At 41.8% G+C, this 14,390-nt stretch overlaps 1 protein-coding gene across 2 annotated transcripts in view; it reads left to right on the forward strand.

The window, feature by feature from the left end:
* Positions 1–14,390, forward strand: part of LOC148420437 (A-type potassium channel modulatory protein KCNIP2-like) — a 151,061-nt gene that overhangs the window by 131,213 nt on the left and 5,458 nt on the right. Inside the window, exon 2 of one of the 2 annotated variants that reach the window (XM_088421178.1) lies at positions 13,924–14,026. In XM_088421178.1, the coding sequence (XP_088277304.1) occupies positions 13,924–14,026 (103 nt within the window). Of the gene's footprint in view, positions 1–570; positions 1,125–13,923; positions 14,027–14,390 lie in introns of those variants that run through there. The other variant, XM_088421179.1, reaches the window with a different exon arrangement.

Raw genomic sequence — 14,390 nt, forward strand, 5'->3', positions numbered from 1 at the left:
GTAGTTTTCTTAATCCCAACACATAAAATCGAACATCACAGACGCCAGTTTTCAAATGCATGTTTAAAGTGCTTTGTAATGAGACGTGTAGGCGCGACAGTGCACAGTAGCATCCCCACTATACCAAATTCCAAATACAACACATAAGCTAAGCCAGATTTCATCTCCAGGCTCTGTGTTTGCTTGTGTAAGTGTGTTGATGTTACGCTCGGGGAGAGATGAAGGCCACATCTGTGACTTTGTCCTGCTGTAGCTGACTTTGCCGACTGAAGCCTCTGCCGCTTCTCCTAATTTCGTCCTTCCTACTTCCCCGCACTCTCTTAGATTCATCATTTGTTTTTCCGATTTGGTCCCTTGTCCTCTCTGTCGCTGTTATTTTCTCCTCGAGCTCCTGCCCTCCCCGTCTCGTCTCAATTCATTACTCTCCTCCTTTTGGCTTCCCCCTCCCAAACTGGTGTGTAGTACCCCTCCTCAAACGCCTCCACCTTCATCTTTCCCTCACTCAATGCCATCACTGGCCCAATTAAGCGTGGGGAGGGACGCAGCGGGAGGAGAGTCTGAGAGGTAACGCAAGGAGGGGGAAGGAAGACAGTCAAAAGAGTGGAGACAGTTTAAGAGTCAGCAGCTGGGAAGAATAAACAACTGTCATCATCCTCCCGCCAGGACACAAAAGTGCACAATGAATTGTCCGAACTTCACCTGGAACTTTAACAACCTTTGACAGCCACTGAGAAGAGGAGGTGGGGGTGGGGGGCGTCAAGTAGACAGCCCCTACTCCCTCACGCTTACCATTCCTGATGAGGGAATGCGGGGAATAACAATCCAGCCTTTGTGAAAAAGAACCAGCAGAAGGATGCCGAGGGGTCTCGGGATGGCGGAATACCGGCATATGGAGGAGGACTGAATTGAGGAGTAGAAGGCGGAGCTGAGTGGCGGGGGGAGAGTGGCGGACGTGCAAAATTTTTGCCTGTCAGAATCAGAGAGAAGGGGAAGGAGGACGATGCATCTGTTCTTCCGAGACAAGTGGGAGGTGGAGGGGCTGCAGACAGTGGGCATCCTCCTGGTGGTTTGCAGCTCTCTTAAACTGATGCACTTTTTGGGGCTTATCGACCTTACCACGGCAGGTAAGATGAATGGTAAGCTAAGCAAGTGAGCGAGGGCTGCACGCCCACAAGCTACAATGATGACAAATAATGCTTGTAACAAAGTGTGACAGGGAACAAGTGAAAATGTACATTTCATACCTCGGGGGCACTTCACTGTGTGCTGTTTTACATATTGGAGGCTCAAAACATCTCATTTCATCCCCATTGCAAACCACAATAATAAAGATGTCAGTCCAGTTGCCCAGCTGAAGACTAAATGAATGATCTTCTGTATATTTTAGATAAACGGCATCTCTGTGTTTGCACAAAACTTTTCGCCGTATCAGTTTGCTCACTTTATCACTGCTCTAGGAGTACCCTAGACTTGCAGTTCTCATATGGCGGTATTAGCACTCCTAGAAGTACGTGAGATCTTTTCAGCGTTTCTGCAGATTTCATCTCAACTGTAATGCCATGACAGAAAATGTACTTTTTACTTTTCAAATTACAATTCATTGGAAGAATCAACTAATTCCTAAATCTAAAATGGCAAAAACTCTATAAAACCTGAGATAAACTCTAGACCCGGGTGTCAGATCCGGCCGGCCCCATCATTTTATGTGGCCCCCGAATTGGTAAGTATGACTTCAAGTTTTTGAGATAAAAGACCACATTTTCAAGTTGTCTTCAACTTTTACCTTTTTTTTTGTTATCAATAACCCTTTTGAACAGTTTTTGTGGCCTCTGATTTCAAAATGCGTATATGTGTGACGATTATGCTTAAAATGTATCTGACCTCAGTCATAATGGCCCTCTGAGACAATAACTTTAATGTGACCCATGATAAAAAAGTAAAAAAAAAAAAAAAAAAATCAAACTCCTGCTCTAAAACATCTGAAAACTTAAAACTGGGGTACTTGACTGAGAATAAGTATTTCACATGGGGTGCAACATTGAAAAATGGTTGTCCTAGTCTGCAAGCAAGTGGTCCACTTTGCAGTTTGACGTTCTTACTGATTTTGATTTACCACTTTTGAGTGCATGTACCATCACAACATCTGATGGGAGAGCTGTATCGTAGCTCAGTCATTAGACCAAAAAGTGAGAATTGAAAATATGCACCACTCCTTCCCCTTGTGGCTCTTCAGGGGAGACTTTCTACAAGATACTGTGTGCATGTGACAATTTTTGTTGAACCTGTGCAATGGCATTGCTCACAATCTGTTTATCTAAATGTCACTTCGATCTTGTTTGTGGATTGTTCTTCCACACCTTAAGCCTCCTTGCACACCATTGTGGACCTTGCTTTATGCACAAGGGAACACAAATGGGGCTTTTCCCATTAGGTTGGAAACATGAGATTCTTGGACGTGAAAATGAATAAAAATCGTATTGAAACTCTATCTTGATTTATGTATGTGCTTAAAGGAGAATACTCTAAAAGGTATGTTAGGAAGTACTAAAAGAGAGGGAAGGACATGTCACTAAATCTATGGGGAACCTGGGGAAACTCATCCATCCATCTATTCTGCAGCACTTGTCCTCATTAGGGTTGTGGGTGAGTTGGAGACAATCCCAGATACTTTGGGCGAGAGGCAGGATACAAACTGGACCAGTCGCCAGGCAGTTTCATGGCACATTTAGACAGACAACCATCCATCCATTTTCTAGAGCTGCTTATCCTTACAAGGGTTGCAGGCTTGCTGGGACCTATCGCAGATTGTTGAACAGATTGTTGCCAAAATTTGAATGACTAAATAATCAGGCTCTTTGATGACAGTGTGGATTATGAGGGTCTATTTGACTAATTCAAAATTATTATATTTTTGTTAATATATTAAACTGGTTGAATTGATTGCTTTATTGAAGAGTCATGAATACAGTCACAATTGAATATTCAATCAAATGAAATCAACACAAAAATGTTTATATTTTTTACATTTATATACATTAATAACCTAAGTTATTTCACGGACCCCTTCAATTCCATAATTATGTTATAAAAAAAACCTCAAAAACATAAAACTGAGATCACACAAATCCTTTTGTGTCTATTTACTATTAGCCAAACAAACATGGCATCTTGTATAAAGAGGTTTCAAAAATCACTATTATAATAGGCATACCAATTCTTTTGGCACAAATAGCAACAAAATTACGTATTTTCTGGTCACATAGTTATTGTACTAGCACTGTCACCTAATTTTCCGGGCATATCCAGCCGATCTGCGCTGCATACAACTTCTAAAATGGTTATGAATCACTGAATGATAGAAGGTTTGTTGTACAATCAAATACAAATGTATTTTTTGTATATATGCCGTCCTCCATTCATTACCACACTGATAATGCACTGCTCTTTGCTTGTCCGAGGTCATTGTTTCAGCTAAAGCCATTCACTCAATATTTCAGCAGTTCACTTCATGAAATTCAGCAATGACCATCAAAGAAATAAGATAGGGAAATATGTAAATGCATGAGCCAATCAGTCAAGTAGTGCTGTAGCGCAATACTTCTGACATCATTTGTCAATTTCTACGTTAACCTATTCTTAAGTGCAACCTTCACTTGAAATTTTTGTAGCGGATAGGAAATAGCAAGTATGATGTTGTGTTTATTGAAAAGCCAGGAACAGTTGAACCAACTTGGTCTTGTGGTTTAAAGAAGTGACAGATTTGCACATACGAAATGAAAGACTAGTGAACCGTAGCTGCCCCAATGGTGACAGCTGGAATTGGGAACCAGTTGATCCGTAATAATGGTAAACATGTAGCTGTCCTTGCGACCAATTCACCAAATGTTTTCAGATGATTGGGTTAAGTAGTCAATTTCGATTTTTCTCACTTATGTCAAAATTCTCTATTAACCTCTCCCACAGGTGAATGCACTCCACCATTGCTAGCAATAGTACATTTATTTACTTAACAACTCTTTTAATGAATTTGATGACTGAATTATTTTTCATGTACACCACATGCTGAAGGCTCAATAAATGACCATTTGCAGCTCAACTTGCAAACATCATAGAACTCAAAAACAGATGAGCTAAGATTGTCATGGACAAAACATTCTTTTACCGGTGGTAATTGTACATGAAAGATCATGCTGTTATATAATGACTTAAACATCCATCAAAATCATCACTTTCACTGCTGTAAATTGTAAAGAAATTAATCCATAATTAATTTATTATTATTTAATTAAGAGCTAACACTTTAAGATTGTTTACCCCAAAATTGCCCTGGAAGCACAAGATGATTAATATGATTTTGGTGGTACATCAACTTTGTTTGAAAGAGCATTCAAACTGACTTTGAGAGGTTAAACTTTATGCTTTGTTTTACTATAAAAGTGGGTCACAACTTTCCAATAACAGACCAATTCAGATCCCAGCATAATATTGAGAACCAGTCATTTTGAAAATGCAAGTTGTGCAAATATTGTGTGTGAATACTGAGAAGCTGCTGCTGAAATGAAACTTTGTGTAATGAAACTAATTATTGAAATGCAGAATGTGAGAATTGGATTTGTTTCAATCATTCAAGAACTGTGTAAGTAGCGACGGACGCAAAGCGACTGAACACATCTAATTGTCAACTTGTTTTCCTGTGATTCAAAATTTTAAGCATAAATGTTGCCAAACCTACGGCCAATCAAAAAGTCAATTTTGTGTCACATGATCATCAGACTATAGACAATGTGCAAATTATATCTATCTATCTATCTATATATATATATATATATATATATATATATATATATATATATATATATATATATATATATATATATATAGAGAGAGAGAGAGAGAGAGAGAGAAAAGAGAGAGAGAAAGAAAGTTTATGAACAAATAAAAAAAAATACACTAATACAATGAAACAGTTTAAATCATTACATCAGAAAATGCAAGCCTAGAAACAGAAAAGAGTCTTGGTATTTTTGTGATACACCGATGATCAGAGCAATCTGCTTCTACCTTGACCATTTCGCCATGTTGTTTGTGGTTAGTTACAATATGTGCAGCTGTAAATGTTATTCCCAGACAAGCATATTGCAAAAATAAAGTCAGCAACTGGAATTTGTTCAGTTTCATTGGCATCCGCGTGGCACATGTCGGGCCTTTTAGAGCAACCTGGAGTCCCTGACTGTGAAGTAATGGTTCATTTACCTGCGTTGACTGTGCTAGCAGTATGGGTTTCGCTTCCCACATTGTGATGTAAATGTGGATATACAAATATGAATTTTTGCCTCCCTATGTGATCTGTGGTTTACTGGTCCAGAGAGTGGCTGAGATTTCGTCTGGTCAGCTAGAATGGACTCCGGTCCATCCATGACAGAGAACTTATTAAGCGAAATTCAAAATGGGTGTATAGAAATAACCACCTTTTAAATTCAGGATAGCAGTGAGACTTGACTTTGCTGTTTATGCCACTTTTATCACCAAGTGTGAGGTTGGTTTGAGAAGAGATACAGTCAATGTTTGGTCCCGCTCATCCGGTCTTAATCTTCAGCAGTGTGCTGTATCAACACACTCGCTGCATTCTCTTTGCCTTGAGAAATTCCTCAGATCTCTGGGATTTATGAATTGAGAGGCTCCTTCAAAATGAATATAGATGAAATGCGTTTTGCCAAGCAGCTAAAAATAGAGATGATGATTTTTGTTATTTTCTGAAGTTCTGATGGCCTGTCAGCTTGTACCTAAGGAAACTGTTAGGCTAAATGCACAATTGCCGCAGGGCATTAGAAGCGTCATGATGCTGCTGAATGTTGCCTTTTTTTTTCTGGTCGTTTTAATGATGACAAGTTGGTGTGATGGCACCGAGCCAGAAGGAATGAGTGTGTAACCAACAGAGAATGTTCAGTTTAGTGTCATTTCATATCCAGTAAAAGAAGTTAAAAAGTGCAGTGTGTCTACTGCAAAGCAGAATTGCCTTTCACAACAGTAGGTCTACGATTTCTGACACAAGGAATGTTACCATTGTTAGCTAATTTAACATAGTTTGCCATTGCTAGCTGGTGTGTAGGAGAAAAATAATGCCTGCACCTTACGTGCATGCTTGGATTGATGTCTTTTTATGTATATTGGTTTAAGTTTATTTTTTAGTTATTTTTTTCATCATCCATCCATTATATTCTGCTTAATCCGGGGTCAGGTTATGGGAGCCTCAGCAGAGGAGCCTCGACTTCTTTCTCCCTAGCCACTTCATCCAGCACCTCCGGGAGGATCCCCAGGCGTTCCCAGGCCAGCCGAGAGTCATAGTCTCTCCGGCGTGCACTGGGTCGTCCCTGGGTTCTCCTCATGGCCAGAACACCTCACCAGAAAGGCTTCCAGGAGGCATCCTAACCAGATGCATGAACCACCTCAACTGGCTCCTCTCAACGCAGAGGAGCAGCCGCTTAGCGCCGAGTCCCTCTCGGATGACCGAAATTCTCGCCTTATCTCTAAGGCAGAATTCGGACACTCTGCTGTGGAAGCTCATTTTGCCCGCTTGTATCTGGGATTTCCTTCGTTCGGTCACATCCCACAGCTCGTGACCATAGGTGAGGGCAGAAACACAGATCAACTGGTAAATAGAGAGCTTCACCTTTCGGCTCAGCTCTTTCTTTACCACGACAGACCAGTAAAGGGTCCGCATTAGAGCAGACGTTGCACGGATCTGCCTGTCAATCTCCCTTTCCAGCTTACCCTCACTCGTGAACACTTATTCACTCGAACACTCGTGATCCCGTGCCCCCAAGATACTTGAACTCCTCTGCCTCAGGCAGGACCTCATCCTCAACCCGGAGAGAGCACTCCAGCCATAGATGCTGGATGATGGATCAGAATTTTCTCAAAGCCTTCTGGAAGTCATTTTCCATGGCCTCACCGAACCCCTCTCACACCTGAGTTTTTGTCTCGGTGATTGCTCTCTGCTTGGCCAGTCGGTACTTGTCAGCTGCCTCTGGAGTCCCACAGGCCAAAAAGGTCCGACAGGACTTCTTCAGCTTTGATGGCATCCCTCACTGTTGGTGTCCATCAACAGGTTCGGGGATTGTAACGTCGATCATCCGCCTTGACAATGGAGTCGAGGAACATAGTCCACTCAGACTCAATGTCCCCTGTTTCTCCCTTTTTTTCAGTCCTTTTTTAATAGTTTTAATATTATATAGATATTCTCATCATTCCCTACTTTGCAGTTTGGATTGTTCTTTAGCCAATCAGAGAGAAAAAGAACAAATACGTGGTTTCAAGTCTATGTGATATGTTGCCCTAATTATACCGCTATTTCTCTCCAATATAGTCAAACAGGCAAGAATTTTGTGAAAAATCACTACACAGCCTGAAAGCTAATCCCAATACGGTGCTTGACTAGAATAAAACATGCATGAATGAAATATATATGAGGTAAAAAAAATTTAAGATCACTTGGCTAAATATCTTAAAGCAGTTGTACAACAGAAATGACAGCAGTAGCCTGCTTGCTTTGATTAGACACAAACACACGTCGAAAAGGATCATGTGGTATTATGCATATGTTTATTAAAATCAGGTTAATCCCTCAGAGGCCTCTCTTTCCTAGAAACACTGTTTTGTGCCATAATATATTACAACATGCAGCTCATTCCGTGATTCCCGGAGGTGGGAAATTCAAAAACAATGAGGGGAGGATTTGTTTCTGAATTAATTTATCATGCGTTTATTGTATTTGATTCTCCTAACAAGCATGCTTAGCGACAGTGACATTTTTCACACTATATTTAGTTCAGTCATCAAGTTGTGTGCTACTAAAAAGATGTAATGATTCATGTAATCTGACTCAATGACATGTAAAATATAATGATATGGGAAGTATGAATGCAGAGCCGTGCTGCTTGGTTTAATTTAGGCACACATTGAGCTCTGTCTAACGCATCATTTTGAATCAAGATGGCTCAGTCAGAGTTGTTGTTTTTGCTGAACAGATGGAGCATGTTCTCACGAGAATTTAGTTTGGTTATGTACAAAAAGTAATTAGTTGAAAGCAGACAATCTATGTTAAAAAAAAATCACAATGTTTTCAATATCCTTAGCTTTTATTTATCTTTTTTTTATTTTATATAAACTGATGCATAAACTTATATGGCAAAAGTCAACTGTTACAAATGTAACTTGCAAAGGAAATTTTAAGGAGTTTGGGCCAGTGTAGTCTGAGGATGGGGTCGTTGGAGTTTAGACTTCCACCTTTTGGCAAACGTGATTACATATACTCAATAATGTGTGAGTGTATTTCCAACCCCAAACCTTATGGTGCTTATGTTAAGTGATTTCAGACAATTTTGTACATTCGACGAAATAATTATTTTCCTAAAGTGAGAGTCTGGTGGGTGACAAAAGTACAGTAAAACAATGGCAGAGAAGCATGGAGCGTCCACAAAGCTAGTCATAAATGGACTCTGAAAGCAACATTTCAGCTGTATTTGGAAGGATTCTTGTGTTTGTTGAAGAATTGGGGGGTAAGTAGGTTTCTTGCATGATGTATGTTGGACCATACATCTGTGAGCCAGGTGCCCGGGAGACCAAAAACGTGCCTGAACGGCCTTACTGGAACATGTGCAGACAGGAACGTCTTTGACCGAGTCTCTTTATTACATCAAATACTTGCTGGCTAGTAGGCTGAAGGGAATGAAGCAGCTGTGGTGGGTAGTCAAGGCCAATCAGGGTTAATACACAGGCAGCCAAGAGTAGTCGGCAGGCTGGCGAGCGGTCGAAAACAGGGTGGTTCGATACAAGGGCAGGCAAGAGTAGTTGGTGGGCTGGCGGGTGGTCGGATACAGGCTGGGTCAGTACACGGACTGGCATGCGGAGTAGGTTGCTGGAAAGCTTGGCATATGACACCAAGACAATCTGGGAGGAAGAAACCAGGTTTTATACCGTGCAGGACAATTTGTAGCAGCTCATGGTAATTAGAGGTGATTGGTGTCAGAGAAATCTATGAAAGACGATTAAGACAAGCCCAGTCTAGGTTGAAAAATAGTAACTCAGACCAGCCAAGATTGACTTTTCTTGCCGGCAAGGGAGGACTCGGCTTCAGAGCCGCCGTAGCCCAGCTATCCCCGCCTGCTTTCTATTCATTCAGCAAAGCATTACACAATACAAGGCAAAACAAAAAGAGGGAGCCAACAGCTGGGCCAAGCTTTCAGTTCAGACTTTTCTGCGTCAACAGCTTTATCTAAGGACTGGGTCAAGATAAACTTGGACTGCATAGATGGATAGCAATGCATGCTATTCTAAACAAGAAATACACACATAATGATAACAACCTAATATATGATTTCCTTCACAATTGGCTGGAAAGTGGTTGAACTGGTTTGTGGAAGACAGAATGAGGTGGCTGGTGTGATACCTTACATGGAGTGGAGATTATAGAAATAAGCTTTTTTTTAAATTAAATGCTCTGCTGTGTTGCAAAATAAAGCGTGATCAGATGACTTACTGGTCCATTAATTCTGTTAGCACTGCTAGCAGTATGAAGACATTAAAATACAGTCATCCTCTTTGAATTCATCTCATGTAACTTAGCTTGGGGCTTGAGTGGCTTCTTTGAACCTTATATAAGTCCAGACAATATCAGATCTGGGTAAAACTGTCATTACATCAGCCCATCGTTGACTGGTGCCCAACATTCAGCAAGTCCTTTTGCATTTTTACTGTGTGTTTTTTGATGCAAAAGCTTAAAACAAATACACAGAATGAGCAGTGACTGAAGGAGGCTTAATTGATCCTTCTGAGTCTTTGTATTTTCACGAGGCGTCTCATCATGTGGCATTCGCCAAAAGTGAAAATGTGGCCATCCGTCAAAAACTCTAATCAAGATATTCAATTATACTCTGCTGCATAAATATGTAATACACATTACACGTCAAACACACAAATACTCACATGAAAAGTCTTTGTGAAACATACATGTAGACACCCGTTTCACTTTATGTGAACATAACTGGCCCGTGTACTTGCTCTATTCTCGTCTTTTGGCCACACACAACTATTGGTCTGAGTGTGAACAGTTGGCGACTTCCAACCAGGCCATCCCGGAAATTACGTTATCGCCATAAATTTCCGGGGATTTCCGAAGAAAGGCGTTTTTTAGTACTAAGTTCATTGCTCGAGTCTAATTCAGAATGGGTTGGTTGCATTAAAGAAAAAAACGTAGGTATGCTTAAAGCTGTCATAGCTGCTCGTATTACTCAAAATAATGGTTGGCCACATCTACCTCACATAAGCACTTGAAAACTGTGCGGCAGATATGTTAACTACTAAGACACTGCATTGTCGATGCATATAAAACGCTGTGCATTCATTCGGGATTTTTTTTTCCCTCATCTTGAAGTGCTCTTGACTTAGTCCAAAATGTATTCTAACATACTGGTTGTCTTTGTTGCCACCTCAGGACACTATTATGCAGCCCTTAATAGTCTTGTGGAAAAACTGGAGTCCACCCCCTCACTTCTTTGACATCTTAATGTATTCCCACTGGACTTTAGCAGCTCCTCCTCATTTCCTCATTCAAATCCGACTTTATTGTTGTTTTCACTGCTGTTATCTCAGTTGAATATTAGTTATTATAGCTCAAATGCATATACCTCAGTTATATCATAAAAACGTATTTATATAATGGATGTTCCCATCTTATGGTCTCAGCACTCCTGGCATAGTGAGCAGGCTTCTCAGATGGAATGCAGATTGCAAAATGCATGCAGGGGGTGTGGTCTTAGTATCCCTGCAGTCAGTGTGCCGTGTGCACATGGCACAAATGGATGCACAGAGCGAGCAAGTCTAGAAATTCATCTGAATTAGTATAAGACTTTTTTGTGAGGATTTTGCTGCAAAATGTTTCCCTGCCACACACTTACTAGCAAATTTGCAGATTTAAATTCCAGTAGAAAGTTCCTAGAATTGAAATTAACACTCTACCCTACTAAATACCCAGTACTGATTGACTTCATTTTTGTTAAATCAAAACCCTATTTTTAATAATAAATTGTGAGAAAAATATGAACCTGTTGTTATCCATCAATTTGTTGTTTAAAAAAAATAAATCTAATGAATTAATCAGATGTAGAGTTAATTATGAAACATGATGAGGCGATTAGACACTCCTATGGTTTCAGAGTCCCTCTGAGTGTAATCAGAGTTTTGATGAGATTATTTTGCACAGACCTCACCAGTCTTTTCAAAACTATATGCAACAATGCTGGCTTTTGACCTATCTAATGTTTTTCTTTTTTTTAACCTCTCTGGTGGGAAAAGAGCCTGAGCTGATGTGCAACGCCCACTCTGGAGTTGCCCACGGTGAAAGGCGCAGAGCAGGTGTAGCCATACTGATGGGCCCCCGGCTTGGCCGCTGTACATCGGAATTCACCGCAGTGGATGAGAAGGTAGCCTTGGGTGGGAGAACAGGCCCTGACTGTTTTTATGCACCAAAGAACACCTAAGAGTACCCTCCATTGTTCTACTGGGGTTCTTCAATGCTCAGGTGGGCAATGACAGTGAGACCTGGAGAGGCGTGACTGGGAGGAGCGACGCTGTCATCCATTGTCCATAACGAACCACATGTTCAAACATCAAATCAACTTTGTGGTTGTATCATTGGACTTGCGTCAGCATGTTTTGGACACTCAGATGAAGAGAGGGGTGGCTGTCAGCTGTCAACTGGTGGTGTGTTGGCTCAGATGGTGGGGAAGGATGCCGGTCAGACCTGGCAGACCCAAATTTATCGTGAGGGTGGGCCGGGAACGTCTGGCAGAGTCCCCTGTCAGAAGAAGTCCCACCAGTAGAATTTCTCCCATATCCGGGGGAAAGGCGGGTGAATTTGAGTGGAGCATGTTCCACTCCTCTATTTTTGAGGCTGCTAATCACACTTGTTGCTTAAGGTGGTCAGTGTCTGTTGAGGTGGCAATCCCCAAACCCGTTCGTTGGTGGACACCAGGGGTGAGGGAAGCCTTTTTGGCCTGTGGCCCTCTGAAGGCAACTCACAGGTACAGACTGGCCAAGCGAAATTCAGCTTTAGGAGTCACTGAGGCAAAAACACAGGTGTAAGAGGAGTTTGTTGAGGCCATGGAAAACAACTTCCAGATGGCTTTGAGGAAATTCTGCTCCACTATCAGCATCTCAGGAGGGTGAACCAGGGCACCATTAACACTGTGTACAGTGGAGATGGGATTCTGCTGACCTTAACTCAGGACGTTGTAGGCGATGGACAGAAGACTAAATGTGTTTTGTGGACTTGGAAAAGGCATTCGACCGTGTCCCCAGGGAGTCCTGTGGGGAGTGTTTCACTATTATGGGATACTCAACCCTCTGATACAAGCTGTTTGGCTCCCTGCGCCACCATTGTCAGAGTTTCATATGTATTGCCAGCAGTAAGTTTAATTTGTTTCCAGTGAAGGTTGGACTCCTCCAAGATTGCCCTTTTCTGTTCATTACCTTTATGGAAAAAATCTCTAGGCACAGCCTAAGTGTTGCGGTTGTCTGGTTTGGGAATCTACGCATTGCATCTCTAGTATTTGTGGATGATGTGGTGCTGTTGGATTCTTCAGGCTGTAACCTCCAACTCTCCTTGGAGTGGTTCGCAGCCGAGTGTGAGGTGTCTGAGATGATCAGCACTTTCAAATCTAAGACCATTGTCCTCAGTCGAAAAAGAGAGCAGTGCTCACTACGCGTTCAGGATGAGGTCCTGCCCCAAACGGAGGAATTCAAGTATCTTGCGGTCTTGTTCACGAGTGAGGGTAGGATAGAGCGGGAGATTGACAGGCAGATCGTTACAGTGTTTGCTGTCATGCGGACTCTGTATTTGGTTTCTCATGGAAAAGAAAGAGCTTAGCCGAAAAGCAAAGCTCTCTATTTATCGGTGGATCTATGGTCCTGACCTCACCTATGGTCATGAGCTGTGGTAGTAACTGAAAGTACGAGATCCCGGATACAAGCGTCCGAAATGAGTTTCCAGGCTCTCCTTAAGAGATAGGGTGAGAAGCTCCATCATCCGGGAAGGGCTCAGTGTCAAGTCACTGCTCCTCCGCATTGAGAGGAGCCAGTTGAGGTGGTTCTGGCATCTGGTTAGGATGCCTCCCTAACGCCTCCATGGTGGGGTGTTTTGGGCGTATCCCATCGGGAGAAGGCTCCGGAGATGACCCAGGTCACACGAAAGACTATGTCTTTCAACGGTTCAGGGAGAGGAGAGGGAAGTCTAGGCTTCCCTGTTGAGGCTGCTGCCGCCGCGACCTGACTCCGGATGGATAATGTATTGATGTACTGTGAATGTGATTTAGACTAATAGATTTGTGATGCATCTTAATAGTAAATGATTTATTTTATTTTGAATAAAATAACAAAAAAGATGCAGAAAACTGATGAGCTTTTGTTAAGCTCTGTGGGCACTATGTTTGTGACACCTGATTTAGTCTAAAAACTCAAGCAGGGGTCTAAATTTTAAATGTTGCTGCTCAAACTAGGTAATAATTGTCCGTGAACTCTTTTAGTCACATGTTCATTTACCGAATAAGGTCTTTTTGCTCCATGTATTTGTTCTGGAGTATTGCAGTGTTAGGACTTAGAGATGGTTAGAATTGTGTAGCAAATCAGATGTCCCTCTTAAGCGAAAAGTTGTTCATATCAACCCATGAGGGATTGTTTTCTAAGCTTTTCTTATTACTTGGCTGGGTCAGCAAGCAATCATAGAGCATGACGGCATGTTTTCATGTGTCTCTGGTATGATGTAGACGTGTGTGTCTGTGTATTTTTTTGGGGGTGGGGGGATTGGGGGACACATGTGCTGCATGTAAACAGTGTTTCTAACCTTTGTACTATGGTTGGTGATTACAGGCAATCCTTCCAACAGCCAAAGCAAAAAAAGCATAAAGCAGCGATTCCTCAAGCTGCTGCCATGCTGCACGCCCTCGGCCGCCCCCTCAATCAGTCAAAGCAAGTCCTCCTTCACTCTACACACGTCTTTACTTTATTCCATGTGCCCTGCCTCTCTTGGAGATTAACACTAGACGGCTGCTGCCACGTTCTGGTTACAATTGCCCAAACAAACCACTTGAACTCCGATATTGGATATATGGCTACCTGATAAGGTAGTGCAGAGACCAGAGCACACCTTTACCATTTTGGTTTTCTCTATACATTCGATTTTTAAATGAATTTTCATGGTTCTAGGATTCGGCACATTGTGTCCTTTATCGTTAACGCTATCGTTCAAGTTTTGTATGTTTGCATTTTCATCAATTTGGATTTTCATGACCACGGTGGCACTTTTTCAGAAAGTTGTTGCTCCAGCATGCAATTGA

This window comes from Hippichthys cyanospilos, chromosome 8, assembly GCF_059441005.1.
Source record: "Hippichthys cyanospilos isolate Australia breed blue-spotted pipefish chromosome 8, RoL_Hcya_1.0, whole genome shotgun sequence".
NCBI lineage: Eukaryota > Metazoa > Chordata > Actinopteri > Syngnathiformes > Syngnathidae > Hippichthys > Hippichthys cyanospilos.